This window comes from Mchenga conophoros, linkage group LG15 (assembly GCF_057382185.1).
Source record: "Mchenga conophoros isolate Kocher_MC1m ecotype Shallow Benthic linkage group LG15, M_conophoros_male_GT1.1, whole genome shotgun sequence".
In the NCBI taxonomy this organism is placed as follows: Eukaryota; Metazoa; Chordata; class Actinopteri; order Cichliformes; family Cichlidae; genus Mchenga; species Mchenga conophoros.
The window spans coordinates 16,308,773-16,332,447 of NC_140540.1; the positions used below are offsets into that span (position 1 = coordinate 16,308,773).

At 38.7% G+C, this 23,675-nt stretch overlaps 2 protein-coding genes across 24 annotated transcripts in view; one reads left to right on the forward strand and one right to left on the reverse strand.

Moving 5' to 3' along the window:
• Positions 1 to 9,460, forward strand: part of dlgap2b (discs, large (Drosophila) homolog-associated protein 2b) — a 119,370-nt gene extending 109,910 nt beyond the window's left edge. For all 3 annotated transcript variants that reach the window (XM_085248277.1, XM_085248278.1, XM_085248280.1), the window contains one exon: positions 1,361 to 9,460. In XM_085248277.1, coding sequence (XP_085104403.1) covers positions 1,361 to 1,576 — 216 coding nt within the window. In that variant the 3' untranslated portion in view covers positions 1,577 to 9,460. The remainder of the gene's footprint in view (positions 1 to 1,360) is intronic.
• A 1,516-nt stretch (positions 9,461 to 10,976) lies between these two features.
• ptprk (protein tyrosine phosphatase receptor type K) overlaps positions 10,977 to 23,675 on the reverse strand; it is a 105,787-nt gene continuing 93,088 nt past the window's right edge. For 5 of the 21 annotated variants that reach the window (XM_085248074.1, XM_085248076.1, XM_085248077.1 and 2 more), the window contains 16 exons: positions 23,327 to 23,426; positions 22,309 to 22,454; positions 21,159 to 21,176; positions 20,548 to 20,584; positions 20,311 to 20,408; positions 19,836 to 19,952; positions 19,417 to 19,571; positions 19,157 to 19,292; positions 17,873 to 18,022; positions 16,999 to 17,172; positions 16,171 to 16,188; positions 15,422 to 15,553; positions 14,991 to 15,116; positions 14,366 to 14,529; positions 14,080 to 14,215; positions 10,977 to 13,912 (listed from right to left, as the gene is read on the reverse strand). In XM_085248074.1, coding sequence (XP_085104200.1) covers positions 13,859 to 13,912; positions 14,080 to 14,215; positions 14,366 to 14,529; positions 14,991 to 15,116; positions 15,422 to 15,553; positions 16,171 to 16,188; positions 16,999 to 17,172; positions 17,873 to 18,022; positions 19,157 to 19,292; positions 19,417 to 19,571; positions 19,836 to 19,952; positions 20,311 to 20,408; positions 20,548 to 20,584; positions 21,159 to 21,176; positions 22,309 to 22,454; positions 23,327 to 23,426 — 1,761 coding nt within the window. In that variant the 3' untranslated portion in view covers positions 10,977 to 13,858. The remainder of the gene's footprint in view (positions 13,913 to 14,079; positions 14,216 to 14,365; positions 14,530 to 14,990; positions 15,117 to 15,421; positions 15,554 to 16,170; positions 16,189 to 16,998; positions 17,173 to 17,872; positions 18,023 to 19,156; positions 19,293 to 19,416; positions 19,572 to 19,835; positions 19,953 to 20,310; positions 20,409 to 20,547; positions 20,585 to 21,158; positions 21,177 to 22,308; positions 22,455 to 23,326; positions 23,427 to 23,675) is intronic. The other 16 variants (XM_085248087.1, XM_085248085.1, XM_085248084.1 and 13 more) reach the window with 10 other exon arrangements.

Genomic DNA, 23,675 nt, shown 5'->3' on the forward strand with positions numbered 1-23,675 from the left:
CTTAATGTCAGACTAAATCACAGGCAGTTTTCACACAGCATTTAAACACACAAATTACTTTGACTTTTTATCACAACATCTGCACCGGATAGTTACTGGCTTTTTCAGGAACACGATAGATCAAAGCCACTTTTATTTTGAAAGCTCTAACACCGTCGGACAAGCATAAAGCAAAAGTTTTCCTCCGACAGGTGCACAAAGCACAGGAGCAAATATGCAAAACAAAATCCAAGGCGTGAATAATGATCGTGGTGACATAAAAGGCATTTTAGTCATTAAACCATCCAGTTAAAGCACTTTCACCACACCATAAGTGAAAGCGCACTTACACGAGTGGCGCTCATAGACGAAAGAGCCGCATTTGGAAGCACATTTAAATGGTAATGTGTTTTTAGAGATCGACAGCATCCTTCAGGGCACTTGGATAATTATCTTCATGCTTGCGAGGAGTTGTTTACCTCCAGCAGTTAATAGACACGTTGCAATCTCTATGACGCCGAACCCTAGCGGTGACACAGATGCTCTGCCTTTTCACCTTCGAGGCAGGCTCCATTTAAACCAACACCGGCTTCCCAAACAGCCGCAAAAAGTTCACCCTGCAATCAGACTGTGTATCAGTGCGATTAAATGTTCAAAGGTGAAGATTTTCGATGACACAATCAGTATGAGTTTCCAGATTTTGTGTATTTGTGCAGCTTATGGACCGCAAGAGGCAGATTTTTGCATTTTTAAGCATCCAGCAGCAGTGAGTAATTAATGAGTAATTCTGCTGATGAATTTTCATTTTGTAGCCAATGCTGTTGGTGTAAACGACTTCTCTTCTCGAGTTAGACAACACGCTGTGATACCGGACTCTTTCCAATTTAAATTTGCTCAGATATCAAGAGTCTATATATTAAAGCCAAATTTAGCCCGAAATCAAGTCTTCATAGTGAATAAAGGTGCTTTAAGCATTTAATTAATTGGCCCCATATTAATCAACATTTATCATCTCTGCCCAATTTCATTCTACATTTGTCCACTGTGGCAGTCTTTTATCTGCTAGTTAATATTAACTTTTCCTCATAACTCTCAATTACAAGTTCTTGCTCTGAGCTCAATAAGAAACCCCTTTGTGTTTTTCCATAATGCAATCACGTACAACAAGCAAACTAAATAAAAAGTATACATTTTCATGTTTTGGGTTGTTTTTTTATTTATAATCTGATTTTTTTTCTGTTTTCTTTGCACAGTTTACTTCCACGTCCCAGCAGAAAATACCATAATAAATATCAGTTACTGGGCTGTTATCTTGTTTAGTACATATTAAGAAGCCTACTGTGAACCAACTTCCAGTTGTTATGTCATTCTGTGTCTTAAGGAGCGGAAGTGGCCACCCCCTCTGCCAAAAAGGTCAGCCAGGGGGCGTGGCGGTGTGATGCGGGAACGCTCTCTGGACCTTCAGGACCGCCAGCGACAGGAAGCCCGCAGACGCCTCATGGCTGCCAAAAGAGCAGCTTCTTTCAGACAGAACTCGGCCACAGAGAGGGCAGACAGCATCGAGATCTACATCCCTGAAGCCCAGACGCGGCTTTGAGGTCCACGGATTCATCCTCAGCTCCCCTCGTGCACCTCCACTCGACACCAGCACGTGGCGCCACATTCAGCCCCCTTGTGCTGTCAACTATTGTCGCTGCTCATTCATGTTTCCATCTGTTGTAATACCCTGGGTTGTCTCTACTGAATCTACACTAAGCAAATATTTCACCTGTAGAAACCAAAAGTGTCTCCAGAACAGTAAAAACTGGACAACAGATCATTTCCCTCTTGTTTTTTTGGTCATTTGTTTGGCTAATGATGATCTTGGGCCAGCTGAATTGGTGATGACAGTATGGTGTTTATGCACGGATGTGGATATTTAAAATAAGAACAACAACAGCAAAAAAAAAAATTAAAATCAGTTACATTTCTGCCACTTGGAGCGGCTAAAACAGAAATTTGCTTAGTGTAGTTTTAAGACCACAGGGGATTTTTTTTTTCGCCCCCACGAGTTCTGCACCATGACGATTAGTTTATAAAGCCTAAAACAAACATTCATCCTTACTACACCACATCACTGTTTTTTTTTTTTTTCCACACCAGCATTTTCTTATACCTCTTTTCCACTTATACAGTGCCAGTGCCAGTTCTGCCTCGGTGCCTTTTGAGAACCAGCCCACATTTTGACAGGTCTGAAAAAACGGCCACTACATCATAGAAGTCACAGCAACAGAAAAGCCTTTGTGGATTGCATATGCCAATTATTGGTGGATTTAATGCAGTAGCCCCCTCCCATAGCCACCGATGGTTCCAGCTTTGGGACAGGCAATTTTACGGCACCTCTGCTTCTTTGGAAATGGACGGAACCAGCTGAAGATTAGGCACCTGGACTGGGCGGGTGGAAAAGGGGTACTAGACTTTTCCATCGTTCCCATTCTTGCACTGTGTTGAGGGTGATGTTATACAGCACTTGCCACATTTAAAAGAAAACACAAAAGTGCAACTTTTTTCTCACCAGCAACAGTGGTCTTGGGCTAAAGCAACCTGTGCGGGGGTGGTTTCCCATAATGATGTCACTTAGCGCAATTGACGAGCCTCTGAAAATCTGTAACTGCTGAAAGAAATGCAGGGGAAGTCATTTCTTCAACGCTTCCCATTAAATTTGAAGTCGGAATAGATGGAGAGTAACAAAAGTTTTGATAGGGTGTTTGGGACCCTTCATATCGATCCAACAATACTTTTCCATGTTTAATCAGGCATGCTGCAGCTGCTGCCCAGTGTTGCTGACTGAGATCTAAAAATAGGACTAAAACTCCATCATTTCCACATCCATTCATGTTCATCAAGACTAGACAATTCTACGACATGTAGGTTATTTGCTGCTGGATGCATTTCCATTGCAGAAAAAATATGAATTATTAACAAAACAGAGTTTTACATGGCCCGAAAGAGGTGACTGTATCAAAAAAAAAAAAAAATGCATTTTGCACCTTATAATATACATGTTTGTATTTCCAAGGGAAATGTAGTTTATGAAGCTCATGCGATATTGTTGCAGTTGAATTGCAAGGACAGATATGGAAAATTTACTACAGAATTTCATACAGTATTACTCTATAGGTCATAGAAATTGCACCTTTTTGTCATATTGTTTCTTTTTTTTCTTCTTAATGGCATTACTGCCATCGCGTAAGGAAATATTGTAATTCTAACACTTTTACTTCTACTTGCAGTATCTATCATATGACCAACGTCACAATCTACAGTAAACATTTAGTATTTCTAGTTAAACCTGTTGTTGGTTGATTTGACAATGTATCTGTCCTAATGACTAAAAGGTGTTCTTTAGCTAACAAACCATTTCTCATAACTCACTGCATCTGACCTTTTTACCAAGTGGCGCATAATGAAAGCCCTTCTGTTCTTATTTTGATCTGCTCACATAGTCTAGGAAAGACAGGTGCAAATGACACTTTAACAATATTCAGTTACTATAGTAAATGGTGCTGCTTTTTACTCTAAAACTGTTGTCCTTTACCCAGTCCTATGTGCACGCACACACACACACACTCAAGGACTTTTTAAACAGAGATTTATTAATATGGTGCCCACCGTCTCTCCGATGACTTGTGGTAGATTGTGACTTTAGAAACGATCATCTTTGCAATGCTCTTGCCCTCAGTGATGTAAATGTGGAGATGGTACGATGGCTTAAGTTCCTTTCGAAACTGCAAAGAGGTCAGGGATATCTGTTTATCGCATGGGAGAGATTACAGGCTTTGACATTCCACCAACCTCAAGCTAAAATCGAATACCGTATGCCCGCCTTGAGCCAAGGGCATACTGCTATAGCTGAAAGTACATAATAATACGCGTCCATATTTTATACTCCCTGACACCTGCGATGCAAGCCCATTCATCCTCATTTGCCAATCTGAACCCCAACTAATGAATACGAATGTTGTTATGGCCACAGGAATGGCACTCAGTAGGGGAGAGCAGTCTGTGTACCATCAGTACTTCTGGGAGGCAGTGAAACATGCTTGTTGTGAGGGATTGTGGGTGTACATCAGTGCTAGAAGACCCTACCTTACCAGATGGCCTTAACCAAAACAGTCGTGAATGTACAGCCTCCGATGATGCAAAAAATAAATAAATAAATATAAAAATAAGATGAAATTCCAACTAAATTGGACAGGGCTGAAGTCACTCTCAAACCTTTTACTTTTTTATTGTATATTTGCTCATCTCAAATTTTTTTTTTTCTACTTAATGTGACTGATTTAAAGACGAAACAGGGTGTGATAAAATAACAGGAGACACAGAGAGAATTACATCCTCCTACACTTTTATCAAATTTACGATATCACAAATGTAGTTCACAGTTATTCCAGAAGTGTGAAGTATTGCTGAAAGAAAAGCGCACACTTATCTGTGAAAACTGAAATCGTAGTAGAGCCACTTCACACATGAATGAATATTATAAATTAAGTAAAATAGGATTTAATGAAAGCAGGATGTTTAAAGTAGGCAGATTTATATAGAAAGTAACTGTTTCGCATTTAAACTGAGTAATAAAGGTAATCTGCCATCCAGCTCCTTGTTATCCACATTTGAGTTCAGTGATTTAGTTGATCTAAATGCATATATGTCCCTGCAGGCTGTGTGTCCCACTGTAGAACAAAGAAGAAGGTACAGTAATTTCATCCAAAAGACGACAAGGACTTGGCTTTAATTTCCGAGGAATCAATACAATTTACAGCCAATAATAACACACAGCTTTTAGTGTATTGCAAGAGGGAGGATCCAGTACGTCCTGACTGGTCAGATTTATTTTCCCCTTTTCAAAGAGGAAATCGTTTTTTCATTCATATCCATTTATTTGGGGCTTTTCTTTTTTAATTCATACCGTTCTGTAGTGTTTTTGTTTTGGGTTTTTTGGGGTTTTCAGAGCAGTTGGTTGGTGGAAAGGTGTGGTCTGTCTTTAATTTATTGATGCTATACAGGCTGCAGTTTTCATCCAGCCCGTATTATCACACAGAAACCTTTTCTTTAGCCTCCTTGCTTGGGTTGCATTTGAACATTTTGTCCATTTTTCACATAATATTACAATTTACTACTTTATAATCATTCATACAATTTACCATCTTAGCGTTCATTGCCGTATGCATATAATACACGGTTAAGTGCTTCAATGAACACGTATATTCTCAATTATTACCCCCAAATCTAAGAACTGTGGTGATTTTGTTCATCACTCTTCATTTATTTCGTCTTGGGGGGCTGTCTCCATTTCCATCCTTTAATATCATTTCCCTAGCATCTTCACTCAGTTTTGGTCTGTAGGTTTGGTCTGTTGGTTTAGAAATATGAAAGTCCTCATTTATTTCACTGGTTCCTCCCTAAGTTGCGCCCTTGGAATGATTGGCGACCGTTTCTCTGAATTATGACAACCGTTGATGGGCTATTTTAACAATCCAGCTGCTCTTCCACCTGACTGAAAGTCATGCAAATCAAGTCTACTTCCCACAGACTGAATACTGTGATACCATCTTATGTAGTACTTGATGATATTTAAAGAACTACCTATTGAAAAGAAGCTTTTTTATTTTTATTTGTTGTCCTTTTGTAGCTTTGAGTTACTGTTGCTTGCGGGCTTTTCAACCAGTAAGCTTGAGTAAAATCTACAAAATGACTTTGACGCTTTCTGAACTCGCCACCTTAAAAGAATGGCTTAAAAAAATAAACAGGATTCAGAGTAACGGCCACACGGCATGAATGGGAGGGATGTTTTTGCACCAACTGCATGTCAGGAAGGCTAACGTCAGAAACAAAGATGTCCTCAAGAGTCGCAGGGATGCTAATATAATATATTGTGACAATAACGGCACACATGGTCAGAAATTTAGCTAAAGTGTGTGCTATTGTGGAATAATGCAGGGCTATTGTGTAAACATGGTACCATTTACCCTTCATTTGCATACCATTTCCAATGAAACACATAATATTTGTCTTTCACGTCTCCCAGTTTTTCCCATCATGCTATGAGGGGCTTAGAAGTCTGGCAACTATGTATATGACAAATCCTCAGGTGCCTTAAAGTTTGATTCACATAGGACTGAGTGAATGTTTTTGGGTTGAAGTATGGAAAAAAAGACTGCAACCTGCAAAGGACTGCACCACTAAGAGTGCAAGTTTGTCTGAAATACCTTTACAAGGGCTGGATACCGGGCTGGGTCGGGCTGCAGAATTTCAAATGGATTTACATTTATATTTGACTGATTTAGAGGTCCTATTGTAATAAACTTCAGCACAATAAAGTCTAGAGGGTATCAAAGGAGGATTTGCTATTTTGTTTTCCACATTTTCTTTGACAAAGATTCATAGTGACTCGTTTTTATGACATGAGATGAAAAACACACACAAATTGCAGAGAACCAGTGGATATGACAGTGTAAATGCTACACGTCAGAGTGTATGTCACATCCATTTCTGCTAATCATAAAAGATTACTTATTTAATAAGGTCTTTCTTTTAATTCCTCCTAGCTGTGATATTGTAATCTTGGGATGTTTCTGCCATTCTTGGCATTTACGTCTACAGAATCGGGAGACTGACAAAACTTGACCAGCCAAAAACAAAAGGGCAATAGTGTTTTCATACAATGACAGGCAGGCTCACCTACAGCTATTTACCTCATGGTTTAGTGTTTTAGCAAACATGGTTTTAGTAGGAGTAGTTGTGATCTCCACAGGAACACTTTGTCACGCCTGTGTACTATGCAGCAGTATTTCTGTGGGGCGGCAGAGCTTGCAGGCCCTGGTGCAGATCATCTTTCCTTCGCAGAGAGCCGAAAGCACCACGTTCATTGAGCTGTGCACCGCAGGAGCTAAAACACCACGCTGTCATCGCCATCCAGATCCTTTACAGCTCACTCCTCATGACTCAGTTTAGGATTTCTTTTATGCTGATTTCAAAATAATATAGTGTAAACAGAAAGTCGACTAACTTTCAGCAACGCTCTAAAAAAAGATTCACGTGAACATGACGAGTCAGAGTTACTTTGTCGGGGTCACGTTTCCCTGTTTAGTCGCTATTCAAGATAGCTGTTATGCTTTACAGCGTCCATATTTTAGCCTGACATCATATAACAGCTGTCCTGAAGTTAAACCTCAGAGAAGTCTGTATAGGTGCTGAATCAACCAACGCTTCTCCTTGTACTTTTATTTTTCCTGAATTTGCTTTTTTATTTACTTTTTTTTTGGTTGTTGTTTTATTCTGACAATCAGCAAACACCAAAAGCATCAAAATGCACACACGCATACACACTACAACAGCAGTGTCATTGTATATCCTCAAGATAGCGCCCTGAGTTGCCCTTCTTCATATCTTGGGGATCTTTAAAGTCTCTTTGGACTCCATTTAAAATATCGTTCAATTTTTCTTTTCTCCTTGTTTCCGATACAGTTGCACTGCAAAGATGTCTTTCTATTGCTTGCTCTCTCTTCTCGTAAAACCACGTGACTTTCGATGACATCAGAGCGTCGCCCTGTTGTCGCAAGCCAAACAACCGTCGAGTCACTGTTGAGCACGTTTCACGTCATGCTCCCACGTGTGAGAGTGTGTCTGCTCTTCAAGCAATAAGCCTTATTTAAATATTAGGGATAACTTTTCATTATCTTCTTTAGATTTTTTGACACATCTGTGGGAAGTCGTAGGGGTTTCGGTTCAGCAGCAACCGGCCTGACACTGAGGAAATACACTTTAATGTAGAAAAGTTGACCTTACCACTTTCATTCGTGTCTCCTTTGAAGATGCGAGCAGTTGCTTAGCTTGACCACATAGACTCGAAACAGAGGAAAGAATCTGTGCATGTGAAAAAATAGACTAAAACATCAAACTACAAATATTTGCTATGTTGGTTTGGAATATGACAAGATGTCTTTAGGGGTGCTTGCATTAAGATTTTATGACCTTTAGAGAGACACGGATTGTCTGTTCCCCACAGTCTTTATGCTAAGATAAGCTATCTGCTACCTTCATGCTACCTATCTGCAACTGCAACGAAATAGCTAAAACTGATTCATTCAGAGATCACTCAGAACATTGATTTAAATCCAAAGTGATATAGGTGCTCAACAACCTTGCATTTATATAAGAGCAGAATCAGAATGCAACCAGGGGAGTCGAGTTAACTCAGTGGTGTAGACTGACCTTTTATCTCGGTATTTATAAATTTCACATCAATTGTTTGCAAACCCTCCCCAATCCATCTGACAATCAGTCTGAGTCAAATTGCAGCTGTTTGGAGACTGGCTGCCTCCCGCCAGGCAATCACCTTGCGGTCAGTTGTGAGTAAGAGTGCAACTTCTTGTAGTCAATCTCCGAATACAAAAAAAGAATCAACGCAATCAGTGAGAAAACTAGGAGGATGTTGTCCTGTTTTCCTCTATAGTGACTGAGCTGTTCTACAAACTTGAGAGTGGTACCGTGCTTTTCATCAAACTCTCTTAAACAGTCTAATAATGAATGTCTAAGGCAGCCTTAAAGGTTACGTATTTCCTCTTATGTCATTCAGGTTGTTTTTATTGCTCATTTCAGTGTAACCTCAGTGCCCATCTGTATTATGGGTATGAGTCATAATAAATCATCTGATCAGCTCTAAATATAGACACTTTCAAATTTGTACATTGTCCTAATAGGGTTTTGTTTTGTTGAGTTTCTTTACATTTATGTTGTTTGTTTGTTTCTTTTTTTAGTGTCTCATGTTTTATGAGGAGAGAGAACAGTCACTTTTGTTTGCCTTTGGTGGAGAAATGTCTTGTATTGTGGCTGTGGGTAGAAAACATTTTTTTTTAAAAAGGCCTCTCATGGGTTTTTGGAAAGTGACATGAGAAAAATTTCATAGCATAAAAAGGTTTGTGGTTAGCTTAAAACTATTTTGAAATTGTTAGATATATCAATAATGAGGATAAATATAATGCCAAATATTCAGTATTTGTACAGAAATATACATATATAAATATATATAATATATGCCTAATTTAAATGGAACTATTTTCCACTCTTGACCATATTTTTGTTGTTTAATGTTTCTTTGTCAACATTATTTTATAAGCTCTTCAGATAGCATGCAGGATAGTGAAAATGAATGTATTATTTAGTGTTTCATTGCTGGTCAGTATTACAGCATTCTACAGATCAGTTTGTGTTTGTAGGATTAATTTAAGCTGAATATTTCATTTCTAGACTTTTGTTTATCTATAAATGACTTGTAAACTTTCTTTTATAAATGCAAGGTTTCGAAACAGTTTCAACAGTTTATATCATTTTATTATTTCCCTGCTTATCAATGTGGTTCAGTATACTTTGCCTCTTCTCAGTACTGCTATCAACCATCTGTTGTAAATAATTATGCAAATTAAACTTTTTGAAGAAAACAGCATAGTTGTAAGAGTGCTTTGAGATCTCTCTATGTGTATCAGATGGAGAGGGTGCAGTTGTAGCACAGGTATGTGGCATTTTAGCTCAAAAATCCCACATGGGGTTGTTTATGAAGCAATACAATACAGTTTGCTGGCTAAATATCATGGAAATACGCATCATGCTCCCAGCTTAGTCGCACCTTTTTTGGGTATTGGAAGGTTTGAGCAGTACAGCACCTGCCTGTTCCTGTGCTGCCCAAGCAGTTCCACCTTTAGCTTAAATCATAAAACTTTTTTATCTAAGAAGTATAATGAAAGAGAAGGAACAAAGCACTAAGTAATGTGGGTGGTGGATGTTGAAAAGTAAACATAAAGAATGTTTTTATACTAAATCCTCCTATGGTGCTCCAAGTTGACTTAATTTTGACATATTTTGTCTTTTGTTCATCCAGTGAAAAGTGATTTAAGCTCAAGTCATGAGTAAGTGGCTAAAAAAAAAAAAGCAAAGTTTAACGTGCCAAAAACTGCAGTTCCTCTACTGGCCATTTGCTGCTGGCTCTAAGAGCACGTCAATTCCTATAGACTCCACACTATTTCTTTTTAGTACATGACAATGCTACAATATTTTTTGTAGATATAAACTACAGCTTACTATCAAAATAAATGATATAAAATTAAAGTGATAAGACCATAAATGCCACAAGTGAGTAATTTTAGCCCACTGGTAAGTGGCTGCTATGGGCAACATGACAACATCATAATACCTTGTATAGCTATGAGGCTTCAGGAGCTCAAGCTCATCAATGATTAGTGTGCCGTCTCTGCTGGGGTACAGCATAAAATTTTAATCACTTGGAAAACAAACAAACAAAAGAACAAGAACTGGGTGCACAAACGAGTGGCAACTTGCTAAGAGACTTTGAACCAAATAATAGTGTGCTTATGTGCCGAGTTTGATCACGTAGCAAGAGTTTACGGACAGACAGACAACAGTTTTGTGTATTATAAGTTAACTCCATCCATTTGAGTTGACCATGTTGACCAACCTCCCAACAAGAAACTGGACCTCTTGACATTATTGTGGAACAAATAATACGGCCTGCTTTGTGGTCCAAGACGTTTGTGTGTCAGTTTTGATGAACAAAATTAAGTTATTTTATTAATCTTTCATAATTTTATCAGTCTGTTTCTTAGCACTAATTAGCGGGTATGTGTATGTTCAATTTTCTGCATACAATTTATGCATGCAGCCTTCTAACAAAGCCCACTAACCACTCTGGTGGCAGCCAAAGTATGAATACTGAGGCTTCAAAAGCTGAAGTACAACAGGTGATGTCACAGTAGCCAAGTTTCTGTTTTATATTCAGGAAGAGTGTAGTCATCAAACAGGGCTAATCAAAATGGAAGGTGTGCAGGGGGACTATAAGCACTTAGGTACCTTACAGGTAATAAATGAAATGTCTACAGGTTGGTCTGAATGTATCAGAAGCTGATAATGGTTGAATAAATACAACAACTCTCCAAACACGTCACTTTTAATTAAAGAAGTGGTCTTTATTACAGCAAATAAGCCAAACATTACAGACAAGAATAATTATGAACCATGAATATCAACTCTATAGTCAGACTGGCCTCTCATCCAGACACCAGCTTCAGGGCCATTATTTCAGATTTAAAGAGGAGGAGTCATTGGCCTCTTAAGAAGATTTGTTTCTTAGTTTTCCTTTAAGTGTGTAGTTAAGAGGCTTTACATATTGTGTTCACTTTCTGCTCTCACTGATTTATGCATGTAGCAAAATCCATTGTCGCTAAACATAAAATATGACTGGATTACTATTACACCATGCTCTTCTCTCTCCCTTCTTTGGATCAGACCAAAAATCAGAAGTAACAAAACTGAAGGCTGATGTTCCACCAACAGAATAATGTTCTGTATTCAGTGAAATCTTATATCTATATCTTTATCTTTTTAAAACACCATCTGTCAATACTTGAATTTGAATCCTCCAAAACAAGAGTACAATCTGTATCTTTTTTTATCTACACCAGAACAAATGTTCTGACATTGCATCCATTATCTAAATCTCCACTGTTCACCCAACAATAGAGCCTTTTAGAGCACTCTATTTACAATAACATCCTCATGAGTAGGGCTGCTCTTGCTCCATCAAAGTGGAACATCTGACATGTTATTTACAATAAAGTTTGACTCAGTTTGTTCACAAACAGAAATACATCTGATATTCTGTAAGCTTGTAAAGCCTCACAAAGAAGCATTCTGATGAGTAAAAACACAATGAATCATGGTCCAAAAGGTATTCGGGACACTGTTCGTTCATGAGAACGCATTCAACAAAGCCCTGGGTGCGATCTAAGATGCTGTAAAAATGCTTGTAGCGACAAGAAAATTCAAATGATTAGGCACAATAAAATTTTTTGTATCACAGTCCTGCGTGTTTCACTCACTAAGCCCGTTTATGCATCACTGAGTCAGTGTGTATCCCGGGATAATGGTGAGCAGGATACGAGGATGAAGATAAACAGCTTATCCCGACTAAGACGTTAAGAGGGATAGGCGCTATTATCCAAAATACTCTTTGCATATAAATGCACTGAATTTCTACTGACCACAGACAGCGCAATGGGCTCATACACAAATAAACCACAGTAACATCACAGAGATTCAAGAAGTGAAAACAAAGACAATACTATTGAATTCCACCTAAATACTGAAAAACTACTTCTAAAGCTTTAATATACAGCTTCAATCAGGGGTTCTTAAACTCTTCTTCATGGACCCAAATTGGGCAGATGTAATCTGTTACCTTGGGACCCATTAGGGGCCTCGATAAATCACACTAATACTCTCAAGACTCCAGAGGAAACAGACTTGCAGCCCATTTTGCGTCCCCGTGTGCGGTTTAAGAAACGCTGGTGGGCGAACATGGAATGGAAAATGATTGTTCTTACAAGCAATGCAAGTAAACAAACAATAAATACAAACAATGTGCTTTATCCGTATAGACATATTTACACAAAGTCTTTGGCTTATGAAGAAACATCAGCTACAAAATAATAATATTACAACAAAGAGAAGAGTGTTGGCCACCAGTGCACAAAACAAATGAAGCCTGGGGTCAGGTCACTTCCAATTCTATTCAAGCCATACTGTCAATGGAAACTGTCAGTTAATCTTGCCATCAAAGAATGTGTGATTTCAGTCTTTTCTATGGGCAAATAGGCAGATTTTTTGCCATGTCCAAAATCTCTTTATAATTGCAGTTTGTTTGTTTGTTTTTCCATTTATGTACAGGCTGAATTGAAAGTGCATTGGGCCCAGCCCTGAAAAGAACATGATTCCGCTAATGTCACAGTCTAATGTACAATGCAGACTGCAAAAGTCTAACCAGTAGGTAGGTACATGATACTACAAAAGAAAAGTGATACATAACACACGTTTTAAAACAAAAAGCATAACATAATGTTTGTCAAGTTGCAGCTAAATGAATATTATTTAAAAAAAATCTAAAAGTCTAATAATCCCGATGTAAACTTCCTGTTTTTCTTTTGTTTCCTGGTCCTGGTTTTCTTTTGTTTCAAGACTGTGAAACAAGCCTTTCACAGTGTTGTTTTTACTTTATTTAATAAGGACAAAATTATTATTCTTTTTTTCTGTTTTCCAAAAATAATAAACTGCGTGTAACCAATGTTAATAGGTTCATACTTGTTCATAACAATGTACTGACTCAATGTTCGCTAAAGTCATTTGAAAGGTGTGCGGAGCAGAAACAGAACCATTCACAGAGTTTCTCCGGACGTTAACTTTCAGTTGTTCACTTGCTCTCATACAAAAGTGTTGGCTGTATATACTACAAATATCACCATGATGAGACGCCCAATACAGTTAAATTAGTCAGAAATTAGCACGAGAGCAGGAATGTCGGGCCACTGAAAACTTTATCTTGCAGTTTATCAAAAGCTGCTTGCAAGGGAGCGAGCAAGCGAGAGAGAGAGAGACATCTACAGTAGATAGGAAGTACTGCAGCTGAAACAGCACAAAGCATCAAGTCCATGGGAGGTGGCTGTGGTGAGAGGCTAAATGTTTTAAATGGGGCCCGAAGCATACAGGGGCCCGCTGGCACTCAAAAAGCTGTACAATAAGCAGAAAGGAGTGAAAGGAGTAACATCTCCTCCTCCCCATCGCATTTCCTGTTAAAAGTCTAAGCATTTCCCTTTGTTTAACAACCTGTACAAGGAGCCCGTTTCGCTTGCGCCTTTTGTAGAGATGCAAGATGGATGCTACACAACGGCCGCCACAAAGATCGAGACCAAGCAAAGCAAAGGATCAAACACACAAGATGTGAACAGATGTTCTCCGACTCTTCTTCTCCTCATTCTGCTCTTCTGTCCTTCACTTAGGACGACTCGATGAACTCCAATGCCAGGTCGTAGCAGAACCGATACTGTTCCTGCAAACAGACACATACACACACATACACCCTTAACTAAACATATGCACTATCACACATTCACTGTTTGACTAAAGTTTGTATTATTATGTGTATAATAGTAATAACAGCATAATGCATTCATGAGCTCTTTCTCACTTTGCAGAAAGTGTTTATGGTTAACTCACCGGAGTATCCACCATGTTAGGTTTGCTATTCCTCAAGGTCTTTACAGCGTGGAAAACATCAACCACACTCTGTCTCTTTGCCATCTCGCACACGATACTGCTGGCACAGAACACTCCACTACGCCCACCTCCATTTCTACAAACAAACATAACAGAATACACGATGATACGTCGCAAAAAGCACAATTTAATATTTCATTTGGGGTTTTTCCAACTCTTGTGCAGGGCTGATGCTTTTAATTTCAATGGTAAAAGAAGAGAAACTCTTTGATTTGTGTGCACTCACAGGCAGTGCACAATGGTTCTTCCCTCTCCCTCCTCCCCTTCACGCTGCCACTGGTCAACCTGAAGGATCAGTTTGAGGAAAGAGCGTTTGGACGCGGGGACTTCTCTGTGCCCCGACCATCCCAGGTACTGGAAATGACGAACCATCAAATAGCCTTCCTGAGGCTGGAATAAGAGACAGAATCAGAAAAACTGATTAAGCCATGTCAAAAACTGCAGATCCTCAAATGGCCGCTTGAGGCTAGCGCCAAAAACGAGTCAATCCTGATAGGCACCAATGTTGAAATGTCAGGCCAAACTATTAGAGGAGTTTTAAAACCTTTGGCTCAGTGTCAGACCCACAGGTGATATCACATGCTCACATCCATCTTTTACACTGTAAATAGGTATATATTTTTCCAGCTAATGTTCCCAGTATGTATTTTTTCAGGTAATTGGTTATATGAATTTTAATGACTATAGTGCGTTTTAACATGCTGTATTTTTGTATGGCTATTTAAAACAAGTCGCCTTGAAAATGACACCTTGTATGAGATTGATTCAATGAGATTTACCTGTATAAATAAAGGTGAAATAAAACAATAAATAAATAATAATAGAAACGTAGTATGATTCTGACTGCCCACCCTGGTGAGGTTGCAGACTCTGAAGAGCCGGCTGATAACATCACATTCCATTGAGCAGGACATACATTCCACCTGGACGGGACCGTAACGCAGCATGCCCTCCTCTGGCCAGTACTGAGGACAACCCTGAGAGAGAACAATTACACCATTTAGAAAAACACTGGAACAATTTCAGAAAAAATAGAGACAAATGCAAAAAACCCAAAAAAAAATCCCTGACAATTTTTTGTCCAGACAAAAAATTCTTAAAATGAAATGTGCTTACAAATTTTGGTTAAGAATGTTGGATGTGTGCAGGATTGTTTTCTTCCATCTTTCCTTTACAAGTTTATTAGCTCTAAATAAGCTAATCTTATATAATAAATCCATGATTACTGTAAAAAAGACACAATGCTATGCTAAGAAACACAGCAGAACTTTATGTAAAATACCTGAGCCAGGTCAATCTCATTTAGCATCACCAGACTGGTACATCCATAGTCGTAAACTAGGCGCCAAAAGTCTTTGACAGTGTTGGGCAAAGGATGCTGGGTAACGATGAATGCAGCAGGCTGTCTGTAGCTCTAAAGAGAAGGAGAGAGACAACAAAAGCGATCACCGACAAAGAAGACACTCTTAATGATTCAATCAAGCATTATTAAACTGTGCGTTATTGTTTTTTATTTTTTTATTTTGACTGTCCCACAGTATGTTTCTTTCTCACGTGTGCACATTAAAACACAAACAGCAGAGTAGAGCTGCACAGTATGTGAGACATGGGAAAGCAAGCATAGTTAAAAGGTGACTTTGGTTTGATGATCATGCAGTGGGTCTATTAACTGTGAGGGTTGGGAACATGCACAAGACTACACATAGAGCAAAAACTACATTTGATGGGGTCAGTTAACTTTTTTTTCAGTTAGCTCAGGAAGACAAACTTCTTCAAAGTTCACATAAAAAAAGAATCAAGAACTAACTGGTCTGAATGTGAACTGAACCCACTTTGGCTTAAATGAAAATGTACAGCCAAATGTGTGACGCAGGTGTGACTGCTTGGCGACAGAGAATCTAATGTGAGGGCCGGGCACGGGTTTAGGATTTAGGGTGTGGATGTCGTTCACAAAAATGAATCTGGTGGCAGAACAACACTGAAGCCATGAAACAAATCCAGTATTGGAGACTTGAAGTAAAATCCCATTACCTGGAACTCTTCTGACAGCTTGGTTAGAGAGAGGCCAGAGGTGAGTAACTAAACTTTAAGGTAAACGCCTAAAACTTGACTGAACTCTAGAAATTTTACAGTATTTTGTCCAACAGCTTTGTTGGAGAGAAGCCAGGTTTGTTCCCACAACATGCAAATGTTCACACATTATCAGGAAATTACTCACATACCTACAGCCCACCTCTTACTATCTTTTTCTCACTATATCTTTACTCACAAACCTGATAATAACCTTCTAATGACCTTACCTTAAAACCTTACCTCAAAATTTCTACCTACTCAATGACTTTCTTTTCAAGTCACGGTAAATGGGCAACGCGTTGAGGCAATGTCAACAGTTGCAAACATAAACAACGTTTGAATGGTGGCCAGAGAAAAGCTAGTCGTCTTTTTAGAGGCTGGATTTGTCTCTAGCCTTCTGCTGCTAAAACCACAAACACAGCATCACACAAAGAAGGAAGGGAGTCTGTGTGTGTGTGTGTGTGTGTGTGTATGTTTTATGTTAGTAAGTTTAAGTGTTGTGTGATATTTTTATCTTCATCATCATTTCAATGTACCTTCATAAAAGTCTGTATCATTTTCAACAAAAATGTGACCGCAGTTTGGGACACCGAGTGTTAAATCTAGTCTTTATATAATTGGCATTAAATATACAGAAATTGCGGTAAGAGTAACACATCAGCCGGTTCTGCTGAAAGTCTTTTTGCACATGTACACACAGTGTGAAATGTCCCAAACTACTCTTGCTTGATGTGTTGAAAATAACACAATCTTCCAGTGTGTTCCAGTAACACATTATTGACTTACATCCATCAGAGCAGCATTGATGTAGTTGCTGCTTTCTCCATCTATTGTGATGAGGAAGGGAAGGCATCTATCTGGAGGAAGGCCATCCATAAAGCGGTTCTTATCTTGGTTTCTAGGCAACAACGCAATGCTGCAGTCTTCTGGCTGTGGCTGAGGAGTCACTGAGTTTAATGTCTGGACAGAGAGAGAAATGTATGATGTACGTTAATTAAAAGTGTCAAAAGATTCAAAGAAGGGCTCCATGAAGATAGAAATAGACCCAAAAGCCAAGCTGGTGGGAAAGAAAAACTTGTGTGCATTAAAAATATTTGGTTTCTGGAAGTCACAAGTCACAAGGTTCAGCACTGCAGAGAAAGAATTTGATGAGTTTGAGTATCCAGAAACTCCACATAATTATATTTTTTGTGTGTTAAAACCCATTCTTTACATCCAGGAGTAGCAGATGACAACAGCAAGTGGTTCCTCTTGATGTAATAATACACAGCAAATGTCTTAATGCCCATATTGTAAAAAGAATTACACAGCAGAACGGGTTAGAGGAGATTTCATTTTAGGACATGAAGTAGGAATTGTTAAAGTTTTGATTACTGAGTTCCATTTAATATTTCAGTACTAGTTTGTGGGTTTTATTAGTATGTTTTTTAACCATTAGTGAGGTGACCTTTCTTGACAGCAGCTATAATTGTCAGTGTTAGGAAGATTTAGTCTGCTGCGATGCCAGGAACAGAACAGAACAATTGTAAATGAAGAGCGCTCTCAGACTCTGAAGACTCTGAAGAGCCCTCTGTGCTGCTTTACCACAGGCTGACACTGGCCTACACGCTCCACTTTGAAAGCTCTGGGCGCAAAGTAACAGATTACAGTTTGATTTTACCTGGAACTCATCCTTCAGATGGGAAGAGTTGGTCTGGGAGTCGATGCGGATCAGCTCATAATAAGCTGCTTTGAACTCGCAGACCGGTATGGCTGTTTCTCCACAAAGACAAGCCTCTAGTATGGCGTCGTGAATGAATATGTACTGCTCCTGAAGACATATATTATAATACACATATTATCACATATTCTGCACATTCATATTTCAACATTAGAAAAATAAGAAATACAGCTTTGTATAAGACAAACAAGTGATGCACACACTGTGAGTGAGTGAAGACTGATGAGAGGTGGAGGGATGGATGACGTGATGACTCTTGGTTAGGTGTACTTCACCTGTGAGTCAGTCCATACTGGCAGTTGTGTTTTTAGATCTTTCAAGCAAGTGACGCCAACTTCAATTCAATGATGAGACACAGACTGACCTGCTTTGGTGAACGGCTGTGAATGTACTTTGTTACAATGGGTCTTATAAGCTGTTAAATTGTTACTCTGTTACCGGCCAATAGTGCAGAATACTTAAGTTGGACATGAAATGTGTCCATGAAAGATTGCATCGACCTGCATTCTGTCTACTCACCAGCCTTCAAGTATGACAAAGAATTTAATAAACTTTTAAAAGTTTGCTTTATGCTCTGACCCACAGGCTGTTCTGAACCATGAAGCTTGAAATTACTTTTGCCCCATTGTTACTGCACTGCTTGATAGTTTATATATATGATCTGAATTACTATTTGTGGTCTTTTTAATAGGAAAAACATTACAAAAATATTAATTTAAAGAATAATAACCACTAAAGTCAAAGAAGGATCCTCTTTGTTTGGATGCATATACATATATATTATCTATATTCTGTTTAGAACTAACTCATTTATGCTTCTATTATTCTGCAATTATTATTCTATGTATTAAAAAATGTTTAACAACCACAAATTCAGGCAAATCGGATACACCCATGCAGTGACAGATGAATGTGCTTCCTCAGAGAACAGTTCAACGTGATAGTGATTTTTTTTTTTACTAACACAAGAGGGCTCCAGAGTAAGCTTTAAATATGAAAATTATGTATGACTTTTACTTATTGTCAGTGTTACATTCACAGAAGTGAAAGCTGACGAATTGAACTTAATGAGGTGATATTTTCATGCATGCATGGAAAATAGGTAACTACATAAAACCTTGTCACCTCAGCCCGTACCATGCTGATGGCTGAGTTTGAAGTCAAGCTTTACCTACGTCTATATTAAAAATGTGGATGCAGATGGAGGATGGGTAATGCAGTCACCTCAGTCTGTACCATGTTGATCCTCCTGGAGCGAAGAGCCTTCACACAGTTGTAGATGTCGACCACTCCTTCTCTCTCTGCCATGTCCAACATGATGTCAATGACTATGAAACATCCTGTGCGCCCTGCTCCAGCACTGCAGACAGAAAGTGAAGCACACAAATTTTAACTTTATAGATCTTTCTCTATGTCCGTCATTGGGAGAGAAAACATTTTGTTTTGACTATGCATGTTTATTTTCTAATAATTCATTTTTATACCTGCAGTGGACCACAATTGGCCCAGCAGAAGGTGGATTAGACATTTTAACTCTGCGGATGAAGGAAAGAAGTCCTGTGGCATGATATGGAACTCCATGATCAGGCCAGCCTGTGAAGTGGAACTGCTTGACTTCGCGGACCTCATTGAAACCACGCTGAGTAAAGACAAAAAAAACATCTTTAAGTAAAATTTCATGAAATGTGTTTATTCTATAAACACCCTTTCTAGATATGTCTCAAACTTATTAACTGGTTTTGTTGAAGCTACAAGGAGGACGATAAACAAAACCAAGTCTGTGTCAACAGCTAGAGGTGCAGCTACACCTCTACCTGAGTTTTTTGCATAAATTACATCAAAGCAAAATGCAAAATGAATACAAAATATTAATTTTTGCTAGATTATAACAAGTTTTACTCACCCTCTCCAGTGTAAATGTGCGAACCACATATTCAGCGAGTGGTTCAACCTCCACAAAAGTCACCTTGAAGTCTCCATACACCTCAGCATCATCTGGCCAGTATTTATAGCACTTAACCTAGAAAGAAAAAAAGCCATGAAAAAATAAAGACAAGCTTGAATCAAGGAGCAAATACAGCTTTTTTTTGCATAATGATATTTAATATGATGCCAATATGAAAAATGCCACTTTTAAACCAAATATGTTATACATAATTTAGAGAGTATATTTTACAGGATTGTTGACAGAGACATCACACTAACATTCTTGCAATTTTCCTACCTAACTGTAAATATACAGGTATTTGCAATAGCACCTGCAGTGGACATTGCTGAATTTAAAAAAAATGAGATTTGGATAGTTTCGACTAAGTAATAGTAATTTTAATAAAGTTACCAACTGAAATTAACTGAGTGTAGAAAAACGAGCAACTTACCCTTCCAACCTCCACCAGATTGGTTACCATCACAATACAGGCTGACTGTTCCTGCCAAACCATCCTCCAGAAGTCATACACTGTCTCATGAACAGGACCTACGCATAGATGCAGAGTATACTTACACTTTATTCTGCTGTAAGTACGGTTACAATTTGTGATTAAATAGTTGCTATGCTATAAAACAGCAGTAATGCAGAATTCCTGCATGTAATTGAGTGTGGTGCAGCATCTTACCCTGTGTAGCAATGTAGTGACTTGGTCTTTGGTACCCCTGCAAACAGAACACCACAGTCCTTAATATGAGCTGAAAACATAATCGTGTCAAATTCTAAAACCTTTTATCACGGCTGGAAATGATAACTTTCTACACTAAACTACCTTACTACCTCACTTTCATCTACAACAGGAGAAAACTTCTGACAGACTGATGAAATTCGTTTTTAGCTGACTCCATACTTGAGTTGCACTGCATACTGTTGAATTCATGTTAAAATGTGCAAAGTTGGTCATCTCATCATTTTTCCTTTCCACTTAAAAACTACTACTTGACATCTACAACAACTGCCAGGTGTGCCGTGGGCTATGACAACCACTTATTAAGTTGTCATTAAAGCAATTAAGACACAAGTGGTGAATATGCATATGCAAATTGACACCAAACAGTGAGATGCAAAGATGGTGGTTGGTGGCCAAGATGAAGTGCGATCAGTCATGCAAAGGATGCCCCAGCATCTCAAAATGGATACACATCATGTCTTGATGCATAAGGACTGGTTCATGGATGTACAGGTGAGCAGGTGTAATTGTTCAGGGGCATTTATGAACAAGACCACAGTGATACTTACATCCCTGTACAGCCAAATCTACAGCCCAAGCCACAGGCAGAAAGAACGAGTGGAAGAAAGAAAGAAAGAAAGAAAGCACAACAATGTCAGTGAGTGTCAATCAGAAAAAAGAAAAGCTGCATTGACATAATGGAAGTTTGATCAGGACATGCAGAAAAAAAATGTGATCTAAAACTCCAAATTAGACTAAATAGAGAGGACACTCCCTAATGGAATTTGACCATCTTCCATGGAGAGCACAATAGAACCAAAAAGACTCAGAAAGCTGGCATATCACAATCTCATTTAACCACCATCACATACTGATGTTCCAGCTTTCTCCGTCTTTTGGGTGCAGTTCAAATTGTGTGACAGCTGCCTTTGTTGTGCCAACAAAGATTAGGGAGTGCCCACTCTATTCATTCTAATTCTAGCTTAATGTGAGTGGTAGAATGCATGCAAGAGTTTTAATGACAGTAAATTATAATACAGTGGAGCTTATGATAAGCATACTAGCATTAAAAAAGCACAATGTGAGTCGTAGTGACTGGTGTGCAGATGATTGTTGAGAGATGACAGAAAATGGATGAACTGATGAAGACTGTGTCGTGGGTGAATGCAGAAACAATAGGCAAGTAATAGATGAAGCAAAAGATGGAAAATTAATTGTATATAGATGTATAAGGCAGCTGAATAGGTTTGTCGAACAGTTAAAAGTGACTCAAGTCAAAAAAAATGCTAGAAATTAAGCTACCCTTAGAATCTGATTAGCTTAGCTTAGCTTAAAAAACTACTCAAATGCACAAAACTGCTGGGTCCATCCAACAGTAACAAAACCTGCTGACCATCACCTCTAAAGCTCACTAACTAGCACTGTCAGTTCTTAAAGTCACTCCTTTAAATGGATTTCTTTCTGGTCTCCTGGAAAACGAGTTTGCTAAATCCAAATGATGACTTAAAATCCGTTATGTTGTACATATAAATCAGATAACTTATTCAGTTCTGGACGGACAGGTGAATTGATGGGGACACTTGAAAGAAAGACAACAAGACCGACACCTGAGACAGACACATGTACTGCATGTATGATGTGTTTTCTGCATGGCTGGATGCATAAAATGGTATGATGAATGACTGGTAGACGCAATCAAGGTATAGAGGCCTGACATACGAGCGAGGGAGTGTGGTTTCGTTGGTTTCGTTGGGAGCCAATAGTAGCATTCGATGCGTTTCCACTTACATCGATGTAGTTGGCGTTGATGTAGTCGGAGGACGGGTCGTCTTCTATGGGCTGCAGAATAACCCTTGAATGGTCATCTAAGAAAACAGTGTGTGAGAGAGCAGCAGAAACAGACAGGTAAGAAAGGTGATTTGCTGTTAAAGAATTTTTATTTCAAGGTTTTCATGGTTTGCTGTTTTTCTGAATTTCGTGTTTTGGCTTTCTATTTTTTTATTCAGTGTGTAGTTGGGATTTAATAAAATAATTTAACAAGGTGTTCGGTTCGGACGGAGTCACACAGACTAGTCTAGAGACAACTTGGCAAAAATCTGTATTTCCCAATCGGATGGTGAGTCAGAGGTTGTTTTTAGTCGGTAGGTTTACAGTTCTGTATCAAAACCTTGCGATTTCTTTGGTTGCTAGCAGATTGCTACACAGTAATCCGTACTTTGCAAGAAAACACTTGTCTGCCAATCCTCGCTAACTACTCAATGAATGGAAGTGAAACTGTGAAGGAAGGTGGAAGATTTTTGGTGCAGCAACCTCTTTGTATTGCTTTATTCATTATTTTACATGATAATACAAACAACAGATTATATGTAACGTTCTATATACAAATAAATCATGCCAATAAAATTACAACAGTTGTCAATAAGCATGGTTATGTATGTATGCAAGTAAGTAGCATGAGACCCTTTTGTGACTCAATTTTTCTGAGTCTGGGGACTCAAGGAACACAAGGAAAACTCTTAGAGTCAAGGCAGAGGCTGAAGAGGTGATTGAGCTTTTGAAGATGTTGCTCATTGATTCTTTTGTTGTTGCTTACAAAGGTGGTTTTTCTTTGGTCCTGTCTTGATTTTAAACCTTTAATTCTGCAGGCTGTACACTTACTTCTGCTCCCAATTTCTTCTTCTCTTCTTCCTGTAAAGCTCTATGACTTAAAATGCAGTAACGCAGATGTCTTGCTTACATGCTATGATATTCCCGTAGCGGTTTTTGGTACGATTCTGCTCCTTCTTGGCCACGTCCCAGGAGGCCGACTGGCCCTCAAAGAAGCTCTGTATCACCAACAACACACGAAGTAATAAAAATACAATTAGATGTCATGGATCCTTAAAAATAACACTTCTGTACTATTGCATATATCTGAGAGGAAAGTGGTACTTAGGTGCTTTTCGACTTTTGTTCGACTGGTTTGATTCAACTAGCAAATTCTTATTAGACATTAAAATAAAATGACCATAAAAATGGCTTGTGTCTCATTGATTGTTCAGTCGATGGAGCAGAAGGTACCCTCAAATTAAGAGGCAATTTAGACC